At 41.9% G+C, this 14,760-nt stretch overlaps 1 protein-coding gene across 3 annotated transcripts in view; it reads left to right on the top strand.

The window, feature by feature from the left end:
* Positions 1–14,571, top strand: part of ZNRF3 (zinc and ring finger 3) — a 29,781-nt gene extending 15,210 nt beyond the window's left edge. The window contains exons 1-8 of one of the 3 annotated variants that reach the window (XM_029961181.1): positions 111–203; positions 1,421–1,495; positions 4,747–4,878; positions 5,823–5,933; positions 7,116–7,283; positions 8,023–8,125; positions 8,875–10,620; positions 11,703–14,571. In XM_029961181.1, the coding sequence (XP_029817041.1) occupies positions 4,819–4,878; positions 5,823–5,933; positions 7,116–7,283; positions 8,023–8,125; positions 8,875–10,620; positions 11,703–11,746 (2,232 nt within the window). In that variant the 5' untranslated portion in view covers positions 111–203; positions 1,421–1,495; positions 4,747–4,818 and the 3' untranslated portion in view covers positions 11,747–14,571. Of the gene's footprint in view, positions 1–110; positions 204–1,313; positions 1,368–1,420; positions 1,496–4,746; positions 4,879–5,822; positions 5,934–7,115; positions 7,284–8,022; positions 8,126–8,874; positions 10,621–11,702 lie in introns of those variants that run through there. The other 2 variants (XM_018076296.2, XM_018076295.2) reach the window with 2 other exon arrangements.
* Positions 14,572–14,760: the final 189 nt, after the last annotated feature.

Here is a 14,760-nt window from a genome sequence, read left to right as displayed (position 1 = left end):
AGTTTTTATCGGCGCCAATCTGTAAAATCCCTCTTTAAAAATGGTTTTCAGAAATCAAGGGGCCTTACTTGTTGACTGACCATCCTGAAAAAACAGTTAAATGGCCTGAGCAGTTCTACAGGCACTGCGTGTCTGTAAGGGGTGCCTTCTAGGGAAACCTGGATGAGCCCTCACCTCAGGGCCACTGCAACAGAGAATGCGGGGTAAATTCCTTTTAACTCTTCCTCCCCAGCAGCTCTTAGTGATTAACCAGGTGTGCTGACTTCAAAGGGGACAAATACCTGGTGGGCTGAGAAAATACTCCCATTTGGGTGCTGGTTTCTCCTGTGTGCTAATGGGCTTCGTTCATTTCAAATGAAAACAAAATAGGAGAATAGAGCAAAGAAAGAGACCTGTAGGTGTTCAAACTAACATTTCTGTACTGGCCAACATTCTTCCTGGAAAATGCTGGGTGATATTTCATGATTTATCGCTTACATATGTTTCTTTTATATCTCAGTGTTAAGTTCAGGTTCTGCTAGTCTCCACAAATGGCCGTGCTGCCTGCTTTAGTAGTGATGGTGATAGTTGTCATTGCTTGGAGAAATAGTTTCTTGCATTCTGCATCCATAAAGGCAGTAAAAGCTTGAAAAGTTACTGGGAACGTTTGCTCTGTGGAGCCATTGAGCAACATTGAAACAGGACTTAGAGAGGCACAGTGGCAGAAACTGGTTAAAAACCCCTGTCTTAGCCTTGGTGGTTAAAATACTGTTTTCTCTATTCCAGAAGATTTTAATGTGTTCTGATACCTCCTCTGTGCTGTTGGTAACTCCAGTTTTGGGCTGTGTATTTGATGAAAAGCCGTGCACTTACATAGGTCTGATCTTATCAGCGTAAGAAGTGTGTGCAACAGTTCTGACCTCTGATGGTCAGAAAAAGCATATTCTCTGAGGCACTTTTTGCAAGGATTGTGATATGCCAGTTTATCATAACTATGAGAATGACACTGAAAAAATATAAAGAACCTGACCAACCTTTATTTTCTACACTAGTGAGCTTGTCTCCACTCAAGTCACAGGGAAGATTGTTTTTGATGGCACTTCCAAGTAACATGGAGAAAAAAGAAAGTAATTTAATTTTATAAAATTCTTATGTTTGAAGTCTTTAGAGGGTCTAAATCACATTTGAATTTCTTTAAAAAGTTGTTGAAAGAGGAGTTTGAAAAGGAAGGAGCAGAGAGATTGTAGAAGCTTTAGCGAAGTTTAGGTACATTCTATGCTGATTCAGGAGCTCCTGTGTTTGTAATTATTTTGTCATTTGTTTTAACTACACAGAAACACAAAATGTTGTTTGCTATCTGGACATGAGGAGAGAGAGTCATTTTTGAGGTAAGAAGTCATCTTTTGGGGTGGGACTGAGGATGCTGTCTTTCTTATTGCAGGCAAAACGAGCAGTACAGCGAGGAGCCACAGCGGTCATCTTTGATGTTTCTGAAAACCCAGATGCCATTGATCAGGTATGAAGAAGGGAGCCTAGTTATTTTGCAGCCTCTCTTGGGTTCTTTTAGGGTTACTGAGGCAAGACTTGAGAGTGTATGAGAATCAGAGCACACCTGCCTAGAGACATGCAGCTACTGACTCTGGGTAACATGATGCTGTGGTTTTCCTGCTATTCTTCTGTCAGGCAGAAAGCAACATAGGTGGTGTAAATCTGGTAGAAAGGGAAAAGTCTGGGGAGTTAGATTTTTCTTCTGACTTTTGCTGGAATGCGGAATCCAGGTCTGTGATTAAGGTTTTGAAGGAGGATGGAGGCAATTTTTTTGTGGCCCATTATCTAATCAAGGAGGTTTTCTTTGCCCAGCTCCGTGTACAAAACACAGGATGTTTGGCCCCATCCAGCCTGTGATGGTATTGTTGAATAGCTGCTATTTTTGAGATTGCAAAATGAGTTTCAAACCTGCTTCTAAACAAGTTTCTTTCAAAACTTATAATCATTTTCTTCTCGTTCACAGCTGATGATTTCTGCCTATGTATTTTGTGGACAAGCAGGGTTTTTCTTCTTTTTCTGAGTCTTGGTATAACTTCCATCTTTTCATTTGAAGTGGGTGAGGTAATAGCTCTGTGAAATGTTTCAAGATCCAGCCAGTGCTGAGTTATTTGAGTGAAGAAACGTAAGCACAAAAATAGTCTGCATTTGGTTTAGTTTTGTTTTGTCTTGAAACAAAACCGCTGTTTCTGCTACAGCAGAAACAAGTGAAGCTGAAGGTTTTTAAATGCAGCCTGAATTTCATGGGGGAAAAAGAGACCATCAGTGTTTACATTAAAAAAACTGTGTTTAATTCTGAAATGAGCATCTCTTGGACAGAAGAATGCAGAAGACTCTGTTCAAGGAATGCTTTGAGAACTGTGCTCTGCATGTGCATCAAGACTTGATCTTGAAAACATTCTTAGGGATATTTTTCCCCCTTTTCTACACAGGAAAATATCTTCATAAAGATATGGTCTGTCTCTTTCAATTTTTTTCCTCCGATTTACAGCTTCTGGATACTTTCAGCCACACTGCTCTGAACTTGAGTTCTGAGTTGTGAATCTCTTGCTCTTTCCCTCTACCAACAACTGTCCTTCCTTGATTCTCAATAATAAACTGGGTGCAACTGGTCCCAATAGCTGGGTCTAGTAGTCTATTGGATGTTTGAATATTTTAGGTACCAATAAAATGGAAGGAGGTTAGTGGCTTAGAGCAGTAGCTGACAAAGTAGGCTCTGTTAGACAGCAGAGCAGTAGCCTGTGCAAACACTCACAAACAGGAGAGGAACGTCTAGACTTAACTTTCATACTCTAAGAGTTACTTGGGTGACTGTTCTCATGCTGCTCTGGACACTTTTTTTCCCATGAATTTTGATTCTCATCCAAAGTCTTCAGAACCCTTGACATCAGGGGTACTAATTAATTTGTCTTTAAAATAAGTACCATTTTGGCACTCACAATTTAGTTGTGGAAAACAATGATAGATGGATCACAATGGAGGAAAAACCAACAAGAGTTAATCAGGAGTATCTTTGGTTCAAATGGAAGTATGCTAAGACACTTAGGGGAGCTTTTTAGGAAGTTTTCCCAGGTATGCTTGCTACCAAGCACTACAACAAATGAGGGAGAGTGCTTTGAAAGGGAGGAGTGGAGTATTATGAAAGACAGTCCTTCCTGCCAGTCCATGAACAGAAATAGGAGGCCATCCTGACCAGAAGAATTGTTCTCAGATAATTTAGTAGCAGAATTACTACCAAATGAAAGGACTTTGCCTACAGATTTTGTGGGAGTTTATTCCCATTGATCTGAGTATCTTCTGCTGTAGATTAAGAATTAAACATTTATTTTGAGAAATAGTCTGTGAAGTCTGATTTATTTCTTAGTTTTACTTTTGAATATTCGAAGAGGAGTAACAACATCCAGAGCATCATGTTTAGCAAGAGTCTAACAGTGTGCAAAAATTACTGAGGAATCAGATGACTTCTTTCTTAGACAAGAAATCTTGAGAGAGAATACATGTCTAGGAATGTAAGGACAGTGACTGGATTTGGCCTTAGGCCAGCAAGCCTTGTAAACACATGGGATTCCTGGATACTAAAAAGTCTCCATGAAATCTGTCACAATCACCTGGTCAGCTTAAGGAGAGTTGTCATCCTGTAATCAGGATGATGGACCAGTCATTTGATAATTTCTACACGGTTTAGCCAGAAGTAAGAGGTAGATAACAGCAATGGAGATGTGTCATCTCATCCATAAGCTGCTCGTGATCTGTTTGCTCACATTCCTGTCATCTCATTCCTTTTCCCTGTACCATTTCTGTCTGCTTGACAGTGCATTGCTAGTTTTGTATCAACCAGCCTCTCTACAAGGATTTTTCTTGAGAATCACGATAAGCTGTATGAATTTATCACGTTGGTGCCATTTTGCAACAGAACTAATTCTTTTGTCTAGTTATTACTCTCTCTGGTGTATAATTTAGCAGGTTGTTGTTCTGGATTTGTTGGCCAGAGAAGTTATGCGTTCTCCACACATGAAGGGTTCCAGCATCTGACTGGATAAAGCCCTGAGCAGCCTGGTTTGATGTCATAGTTGACCCTGCCTTCACCAGGAGGTTGGGTTCATGACGTGCCTTCCCCCTTTTCTGATTCTGGGATTTGGCCTTTCTAACAGGACTTAGCTGGACCTGGAGAGAAGTTTCAAGGTGAATTAAGTGGTCTGCTCATATGCTTTAGTCTTTGAGGTCTCCCAGCTGGCAGTCAGTATTGAATTGAATGACTTTGTTGAGTTAAACAGCAGAAATTATTGACTTAAAAGCTGAAGAAATTTGTATGTGAATAATGTAACTACAAAGTTGAAATAAAAAGATTGATAAAATGTAGCAAGGACAATATTCTTGGAATGTGTGGATTTTTATACTTCTTCCTTGTGAGGTGTAACTGATTACAGTAACGATATATGCATTGGTACATAATTAAATTAAAGCTGCTGTTCAGAAGAGCATTTGCTTATCCTTAATCTTAGTTTTGGTCAGTAAAAAAAAAAAGGCATCATAAATCAAAAGTTTAATTCAGATTTAACTCTGTGGAACACTTAACCCAAAGTCTATGCTAGAAGAGAATGACTGATGCTTGAATCAATTCCACATTCGTATTCCTTTATTCTTCTCTCCATTGCCCAGAAGAAAGGTGCTTTTCCTGAAACATGCCTTTTGAGCAGATTTTTTTGTTTTGTTTTGTTGTAGCTCAACCAGGGCTCAGAGGACCCTCTGAAGAGACCAGTGGTGTATGTGAAGGGTGCTGATGCTGTCAAGCTGATGAACATCGTTAACAAGCAGAAAGTGGCACGAGCCAGGATTCAGCATCGCCCCCCACGGGTGAGACTTTCAGAGCCTTTCTCTGGGTGTTACAGGGCTGTTGTTGCTGCAGGCAGTGCTTGCTCACTGCACAGAGGGTGAGCATGTTTCGATGCTCCCCATGGGCATTACTATATGTGAAATTCTGTTGACCTACATAAACCAAGCAACTGCACTGTGGACAAGCAGCTACACTTGATGTAAGTATAGAATCCACAGTGTGGCTTCTGCTCTGTCTCATAAGGATTCTTTTGAGTATATAAATGGCTAAAAAATTTACATAATATAAGTTTTCTTTTTCTTGATGAAGTAACTTTATTGTTGCACACTCCTGGTGGCTCAGTTTTGTAAGGTGGTCTGCCCTGTGTTAACTAACAATTCTGTGTGGTATTTTAAACATGGAATTATTATTTGGTATCTGGTATTTGTAATTGTAATATAAAACAGTTTTTCTAGAGGTTTTTTTTCCTAACACTCTCTACATGTAGTTTACAGAAGAACAAAGCTAGAGGTCATCCATGTCCCAGTTACCACTTTGGTTGTGTGGGTTTTTTATGGAATCCTTCTGTTAAGGAATGTATTTGACAAGTGGGCCGGTTGCTGAAAATCCGAATGTTGATTTTCAGTCACTTAACGTGCACAGGCAACCCAGTAAATCATAAAAATTTGTGTTGGTATGATTCACTCAGTGAAAAAAACCTGGGTTTTGCTGTTCAGAGACTGTAAATCTGACATCTCATGATTGGCATTCTGTGTATTCCATTCCCTTGTGGTGGCATATGAAACCCAGGTTTTGTCTCATAGAATCCCAGCTGATGAACAGAACAGTGTGTACTTTGACTTCTGCCATTGTGACTGTGTACACTTGACAATGACCACTAAGAAGTTAAAAGAAGAGAGAGAAACAATAGATTTGAATATGATCTAAAGGAAGGAAAAATAATATTTTTGTTTTAATTTTTAAGCAACCCACTGAGTACTTTGATATGGGAATTTTCCTGGCCTTCTTTGTGGTTGTGTCTCTTGTTTGCCTCATTCTCCTTGTCAAGATCAAACTGAAACAGCGACGCAGTCAGGTAAGAGCAGTGATGGGATATTCACTGAATGCTGAAAATTAACTTCTCTTACTTTGTCCTAGAACTTCCTTGCAACTTTTGGAAATGCCAGGCACTGACCTGCAATAGCCATCTTTGTGGAAGGGGTTTTAGCCATGTGTGTAGGCCTTTGGAAGGACTTGGGAATGTCTTTAAAGGAGATTTACATTGATCCATGATGTTCATTCAGTTAAATCCTGAAATCAGAATAGTACAGAAGCAGTCCATTTAGCCATTGGAAAAGAAGAACATTTCTGGTTATTCAAAGATTATCAGTAGCACTGGTGTACTTCTTAAGTTCCAACTCTTGTTGCTGTATTTTGGAGAGGATATCGGGACTGAAAATAAATTGCAACTCTTTTGAATAGGATCTATTGATTCTTGATGGGAGAGGTTTTCAAGGTAAAAAGTTTGGTTAGGAGAAATTCCAGGTGATGTACTTGGAGTTTGTCCTGTCAAATATGAAAGGGAAAGCAAATAGAAGCTAATGGACTTTGAAGTCTCTAGTTGTAAACTCTCTGGTAGATACACATGTAAAAGGAATGCAAAGCATTCTGGATTCTCAGGACTCTTCTTTGGGCATGTTGAGTAGGAATCCAAAGATGTTATGGACCATCACCAGTGTTAAAAAACAGTGTTAAAAAGGGGCATGATAAATTCTACAGTAAAATGAAAACAACACACTGCCTTCCTAAACTTGTACTATTGATTAAATTTGGGGGGAGGAGGAAATGATACAGCTAACATTTCATTTTAATCCCTTTCTCAAGTATTGCTCCTGGTAATATGACAGTAACAGCATACTGGGGCATTGCAGTCAATATTGACAATTCAAAACAAGTTCCTGGCCAAGTGTTATATGTTGGCTGGAATAGTTGCTGCTATCAATTGAGCAGTTCCAGTGTATCCCATTTCTCAGCTCCTTCACACTGTTTTAATGCTAAGTAGCTTATCGTTCTCACTATTGCATGTGGCATACATTCTTTTCATGAAGCTTCTGATATAAATTCTAATTAACCTTCCCTGTGTTTGATTTATGAAATTATACATCATTGGGTCTGACATGATTTGTAGGATACATTATGGTGGTGTTTCTCTGCTTCTACACTCTAGTCCCATACACAGCAGCATTGCCTTTTTTTTGTTTTCTTTCTTCTGATGCAGAATTCCATGAACAGGCTTGCAGTGCAAGCACTGGAGAAAATGGAGACCAGGAAGTTTAAGTCCAAAAGTAAGGGACACCGGGAAAGTAACTGTGGAGCACTGGACACACTCAGTAGCAGCTCCACCTCTGACTGTGCCATCTGCTTGGAGAAGTACATTGATGGGGAGGTAAAGGATAAATGGTTTCTTCAACATGGGCTGAGGATGTAGCTGGTTTTAGCACTGTGGTACATGGCTGACTGTTGGGTACATTGTGTACTGAAGTGGTGCCACTTGCCAGTCTGATCACACTGAGCAACCAAGTCAGCCTCAGCTGCATTCTGCAGCTCCAAAGTACCCATGTTACAAAGTGAGAGGTGAGGGATCTCATTCTGCAAGTCGCTACCTCCATCAGGTTGCATTTCTGAAGAACAAATCATAAAGAAGTCAGGCTCAGGAAATCCTGTGAAAAGATAATAGCTGAAGGGTAAGAGTGCTGGGCAAGGGGAAAAGTATCATATACACTGTGTTGGTTTTGCTTTTCCTTGAGTGTTTTCCATTGCTAATAGCAAGGTAAATCATTACACTTGATTTTTTTTTTTTAAAGTTCATTTCATATATTAAGGAAAATTTAAACAACGGGCTCCTTCAAGGTGTTGGGTCATACAGACACACAGCAAAAGGTGTTCTAAAGAAATGTACTATATCTGCATGGAGTTCTGGTGTGCCTGCAGACTATTCTTTTAGAGACAGCTGATCATTTGATGTTATGCTCTTGGCTCTGTTGATGGCATTTTTTCCCTCTTACCACTTTGAGAGTAGGAATTGATTTGTTCTGCAGCTAGGTTGAAAAAACTAGAAACAAGCTGTGAAAAATTCACTTGTTAGGAAGAAGTACTTTCTCATGGTCCTTCATCTGTTCCTGTAGGAACTGCGTGTCATTCCTTGCACTCACCGGTTTCACAAGAAGTGTGTGGATCCTTGGCTGCTGCAGCATCACACCTGCCCTCACTGCCGCCATAACATTATAGGTAAGTGCTGCAGTGGGGCTGCTCCTGTGTCCTTCATTTCAGACATAGCAGCTCACCAGATGAAACAGAAATTGTTAATCTCCGTGGAGCTCTCAGCCTTTATTGTAATGCAACTCTAGAAATACAGTTAGTCCTAAACCCTTTGGGAGGGGCTGCAGGCCATGCAGAGCAGCCCCAGCCCTGGCCTTCCGTGGGCTGGGGGCGATGCCCAGCCGAGGGCAGCGTTGCACAGCCCCTGAGCTCGGGGTCATGTGGAGCAGAGGAATATATTTTCCCTTGAGAATTGTAAAGAAGACAAATGTATGGGGTTTTATTTTTCTGTAGCTTGGAATGTGGTTTCCCTTACTTGCCCTCTCCCCCTTTCATTTCCTCTGTCTTAAGAAAGTTTTCTGTTAATACACATTTATATAAAATAATGTGTAAAGTGAAAACTTGAGTGATGACTTCTAGCCTCTCTTGGCCTCTGCCAGTTCAGGAATACTGTGTAAGTAGGTTTTGTGTATATGAGAACAGTATCTGAAATAAGTTCACTCGTTTTCCTTTTTAAGCAAATACATTTGAGTGTTTCAAAGGCTTCCAGGCAGATGCTCTTGACTTACTTTTTTTGTTTTGTTCTTTTTCCTTCTGTGTAAAAAACTGGTGCGTAATGTAACAACACTCAGAACAAAATATCCCGCTTTCTCGCATGAAGCGTATTCCTTTTTATTCCCTGCTAGTTCTACTTCTCCATTCTTATTTCTCTCATTCAGAACAGAAAAAAGGAAATGCAGGTCCAATCTGCCTAGAATCTGTCAACCCAGCACGCAGCCGGCAGCAGAGGGTGATTCTGCCTGTCCATTACCCAGGCCGAGTGCACAGAGCAAACCAGATAACAGCCTATCCCACTCGGACGAGCATGGACCCTCACGGAAACCCCATCACAGTACTCACAGTCGAGCGGCACGGCGAACAGAGCCTCTACCAAGCCCCGTCCCCAGCCTACATTCAAAGTTACCAGCCTATTCATTTGGATCATGCTTTAAACACACATCACTGTAGCCTGGAACATAGGGCTTACTCTCCAGCTCACAACTTCCGAAGACCCAAGTTTGGTGGACGCAACTTTTCCAAAGCGGCGTGCTTTTCCCGATATGAGACCATGTATCAGCACTACTACTTCCAAGGCCTTAGTTACCCTGAGCAAGATGGACAGCTTCCAGCTGGCATTTCCTCAAAGGGTCCTTCCCGTGCCTTTCAGCCTGGTAGCAGCATGCTTTTCCCTCCCGTGGTACATGTAATGCCCTCATCTCGCTTGGAGAGCGGCAGTACCTCCAGCTTTAGCTGCTATCATGGTCATCGCTCAGTGTGCAGTGGATATTTGGCTGACTGCCCTGGGAGCGACAGCAGCAGCAGCAGTTCTGGTCAGTGCCACTGCTCCTCTAGTGATTCCATGGTTGACTGCACTGAGGTCAGCAACCAGGGGGTTTATGGGAGCTGCTCCACCTTCCGCAGCTCTCTGAGCAGTGACTATGACCCATATGTTTACCGCAGTAAGAGCCCTTGCCGAGTGGGCGAGGTCGGTGGTGCAAACAGGGGTGCAATTGTTCTCTTGGAGGGCCCCCACCAGGACGAGCTTCCAGCTCATGGTCACAGTATGGTGGGTGCTGACTGCCGGCTTGCGCCAGCTTCTTCCTCAGGGGACCAACTGTCTAATTGCAGCATGGATATGAACTATAGCAGTAATTCCTCACTAGAGCACAGGGATCCAAATGGCACTACCTCAGAGGGAGGACCTGAGGCCACTCCTGGTGCTGCCTTGGATGTTAAAAGGAACTGGAAGAATCCAGAGATAGCAGGGTCGATTTCGGAGCAAGCATGCACGTGCTGCTTTGAATTCCAGCACTCTGCCCTGGAGCCTAGCAATGGGACAGCTGACTGTAGTGCACTCTTCCTTAGCTCTCCGCTGTGGGGGACATGTGGCCAAGGAATTGAACCACAGTCAGGGAACACCCCAGGCTTGTACAGTATTAACTCAGACCACTTACATAGGACAGATGGGGTAAAATATGAGGGGTTGCCCTGCTGCTTCTATGAAGAGAAGCAGGTAGCCTGTAGTAGCAACAGTGGCAGTGGAGGTGGTGGCTGCTATACAGAAGACTATGCAGTGAATGTGCAGTACACGCTTCCTGAGGACACCTTGCCAAACTGCTGTAAGGGTGTATGTGATCTGGGTCAACGCATTCCCATAATTCCTGAAGACAGAGACTGTGAGCTGATTCTACCGACAGAGCACCAAGGGACCCACACAGGAAGCTGTAGTTCCTGGGATGGAACACCTGAGCTGGATACTTACCTGCACTGTCAAGGTACTGGAGAGGTACAGGTCGAGAGGGAGGTGTGCTATGAGGCAACGTCATTCCTGCGGCAAAACTACTCTCAGGAGGAGGAAGCCGGAATGCTCTTTCCCAGTCCCACTCTGAACTCCCAGAAGCTGATGACAACCACAAAGGTCACAGGTAATATGTGTGCTTTTTTTGATTACTTGCTACCTTTCTGTCTTAGTGTATGAAATGCTGTCAGCTACTTAGGTACCTGCAGCCGTAAAGGTGACTCCATCCTTTGCATAAGAGCAGGTTATCGACTAACCCTTTGCCCCAAAGTGTTATTCTCTTGTTGCCTGTACTCATTTGGTCATAGCTAGAGGAATAGAAGAGTAGTTTACTATCTAACCCTATAAAAACTTTCATTCTCATCCTTTGTGGGGAGGAGAAAAAGTGACTGCCAGTACCAGGCCCCCCTTAGAATTCCCACAGCCAGGGACACTGTGCCAGTCATAGCAGCTGTGGTGAGTTGCTTAGGCAGGCAAGGCCACAGTGCTGAGAGAGGACAGACAAGCTGAAGGTTTAAAAAAAAGAAAGCGAAAATCTTGGAATTGCTGTAGAAGAATATGTGGGAAAGTCTCTGCTGTGGATATAAAACAAGGGGAAAAAATAGTCACTCACAGAAGGAAGGGCATATTCCTTACCTGCTTTGCCAGGGCTGTTTTAAGGGTTTTCATAGAATCACAGGGTACCCTAGGCTGGAAGGGACCTCAGGCCATCATCTAGTGTGACCTGCTCAAAGCAGAGCCAGCTCTGAAATCAGATCAAGTTACTCAGTTTGTTAGTTTAGACCTAGTTTATCTAGTCAGGTTTTGACAACCCCCAGGGACACAGAGTGCACTCCCTTTCTGGGCTCTTGTTCCTCTGCTTGACTGCCAGCATGGTGAAAAGATTTTCCTTATATCCAGTCTGAACATCTCATGCTTGAACTTAAGCTCCTTACCTCTTGTCCAGAATGCATGTCTGTGAAGACTGTGGTTCCATTGTTGTGACAACCTCCATGCAGGTATTGCAGAGCTTCTAGGGGTGCCCCTGAAGCCTCCTTTTCTGCAGGCTGAACAGCCCAAATCCCTCAGCCTCTTCACACAGGGAGAGCCCTCTGAGCATCTTGGCTCTCTGCTGAACTCACTCCAGTCAGTCAGTCTCTTGTTCTGGGGGTCCCAAAACTGTATGTAATATTCTAGATGCAATGTTCCTTAGTCTTCTTTATCCTTCAGGTGCTGGATCTCATCCCTTGGAGAGAAGCCAAATCAGTGACTAGACCTGTCCAGATGATCCCAGATGGAGAAGCGGAGCTTATCAGAAACTCCAAATTCTCATGGACTTAATTTTTTTTAAGCTTTGACAAACACACAAAAGTGGTAATGTGGAGAAGTCCCTCCCCTACTTCCTCTGTGTTCACATCAGCTTGATTGTCTCCTTTGTCCCTCCTGCCTGAAGCCTTCAGGCCTCGATTTGTGTGCAAAGCCCGTGTGGGACGTGGTGTGGAGCATTTCTGAGCTCTAGTGCCATTTCTATATTAATGACAAAGTGTTATTTATATTTTCTTTTTAGAAGTGACCTCTTGCTGAGAGGTAACACAGTGTGTTAAATAAGCCAGGCTATGTGTAGATGCTGTTATCTCCTACTTAAAGGAGTCCAGCCTTTGATAAGCTCAGGGCTACACCTGCCTTAGAAACCAGATAGCACCTTGAAATATAGTAGTCCAGAGGGATACAGCTGCTGAATGGATGTTCAGATACTGACTAATCCCAGTAGCAAATCCTAGCAGCCAGCAAGTTATGTGAGCGATTTTGAGGGAGTTGAAGCATTGGACTGTCTCCTTTCTCCTCTCCCCTCCTCCCCCTTTCATGCTGCTCTGATGGTTTGGCTAAGAAGGGTCTCCTGCCACGATGATTAGTTTCAACAGAGTGGGGGTAGGGAACTGGTAGCTCAGAGTGTTCTCATCCTCACTTCCTGTATTTAAACCATGGACCTCATTGTATCTTCTGACTGGTGAAGAATTACTGGGGACCTCTCCCTCAAGCAGATGCTAGAACAAAGGGCTTAAGAAAGGGTATTACCTTTGTAGGTAATGAACCTTTCCTTCCATAGGAAGTTTTTCAGGCACTTGTAGCCTCTGTTATGGCTGTGAGGAATGCTGGCAAGTGCAGTGAAAACAGAGTTTGCAGTGTGCTTGCAGCTTTGCTGGCTCACTTTGGAAACAGGTCAGAGGGTTTCTTGTTTCCTTACAGGCTGCAAGCATGCCTAAGGGAAGCAGTGCCTGTCACTGTGCATATGGGAAAGTGAGGAACTTGGTTTAATCATTGTTTTCTTCTTTGCTGTGGTTGATGTAGCTTCCATAGACCGATCTGCTGGAAAGGTTTCTTGGGCCCAGCCAACTGTGCTTCATTTTTGTCTTCTGTACAGAATGCTCTCTGTACCCCATTAGCCTGGGCACATACTTTTGTTCTTGTTCTTGTACTAGTGGGGACGTTTGTTATCATGAGATAATTTATGTCGTCACTTCTGATAGCAATTGTTTCCTGTGGAAACAGCAGCTTCTGAGTAAGAGGCTACCATAGCATGGGTTAAATTGCCTGTCATGCTGCATGTGCCTGAGGACACAGTGTCATCCTGTGGTGTATTCACAGTAGGAAATCTTCTAAAGGGAAACTAAATATTTAATGCCCACAGTGCCAGTCTTCTGAAAAGATTTGTCCTAAGTTCAGTACACTTTGGAGGTACTTAAAAGACATGAAATAGAGATGTACCTTCATGTTACATATTCTGCCAAAGCAATGTCCCTGACAGCACTGGGCTAGTTGTGAGACCCAGCAAAGTTAACTTGTATTCTCTATAGTCCCAAATGAAATATTTTAAAAGAAGCAAACATCTGAGAAATAATACAATCGTCTGTTTACTTTTGCTTTCTGTACCCAATAAGTTAGGAAAAAAGTTATATTTAAAGGAATTCACGTTACATCTTTTTAATCAACAAGCACCAAAATCCAGCTGTTCAGAGAATTATTACAAGGCAATATCTGGGTATAAGATTAAAAGAAAAATTTCAATAAACACATTTTCTGTGTATAAAGCTTATTAAAAACTTATTCATTCTCTGAATGATGGAAGTAAGTGGTATGTGTTGGGAGAATAAACTCTAAAGGTTTGTGGTTTTTTTGCTTTTTTTTTGTTTTGAAGTCTTACCCTCTCCTTGCTCCACTAAAAAAGAAATGCATTGTGTAGAAGCTATGGTATAGTAGCTTGGTTATTCTGCTTGGTGTTTTGTGAGGCACTGTAGGAGGCCACCTAAGCTGCATTGTACTGTGTAACTACATGGCACGTTGAGGTAAAATGTGGTTCTAGAAAAGATTTGAATATTCTGGTTCATGGTGTTCCTGGGTGTACTGGTCTCACTCACATGCTGTGGAAATCTCTGCCAGTACAACAGTCTCTGCAGGCCTTACCACAGACACCCTTCACCTGGTTTCTGTGTTGGGTTTTACATTCAACATGTACTTACATCCCTGCTACCTGTATGTCCATGCAGACTTACAGGCTACCTGGCCATGATAGATGGTTTTTATAACAAAATGCCTTTCTACTACTTACATGAACAGTTGTCATTGTGTTTGGCTCATGAGGCACTATTTAAAATGTTTTTAATTAAAATTATAGCACTTAAAATTGTTTTGTATAAAATTTGCTGTAAAGATTTGTAATATGGTCAAAGGGCTCTTTCTCCTTCATTACCATTTTTAAAAATGTTTTAAAAGCTAGAAAGCATCTTGTATATATTCTGTATATGTATAGCAGCACATTTCATTTATGGAAATATGTTCTCAGAATATTTATTTACTAATATATTTATCTTAAGCCATGTCTTATGTTGAGAGTGTGTGACATTATTGTAATAATCATTGAAAATCACTAACACGAGGCCCTGTAAATACATGATAATTGCACACAAAGATTTTACAGTACCTGCCGACCAAAAATGATTTAAGAGAAGTTGTAGTTACCTGCAGTTTTGTAAGAAAGTGTACAAATGTCTGTATTAAAAGAAAAAAAAAGGCAAAACCACACAAAAATACAGTTTTATTGCATATACATGTGGGAGTTGTTCTTCTTGTTTTGGGGGTAAGGACACAGATAGTTGTTCTCAAAGTACAGTCCTAGATATGCTGAGATGAACTCTAATAGACAACATATTTATTTTTTTTTTATAAATAATAGGTGGATATGTAAATACATACACAGACATAGCGATCATAAGTGGTTGTGGTTTCCTTT

The sequence above is a fragment of the Manacus vitellinus genome, unplaced genomic scaffold (assembly GCF_001715985.3).
Source record: "Manacus vitellinus isolate BGI_N305 unplaced genomic scaffold, ASM171598v3 scaffold_31_pilon, whole genome shotgun sequence".
Lineage (NCBI taxonomy): Eukaryota > Metazoa > Chordata > Aves > Passeriformes > Pipridae > Manacus > Manacus vitellinus.
The sequence above is the reverse complement of the archived record's forward strand: the minus strand, read 5'-3'. Positions and strand labels throughout refer to the sequence as shown.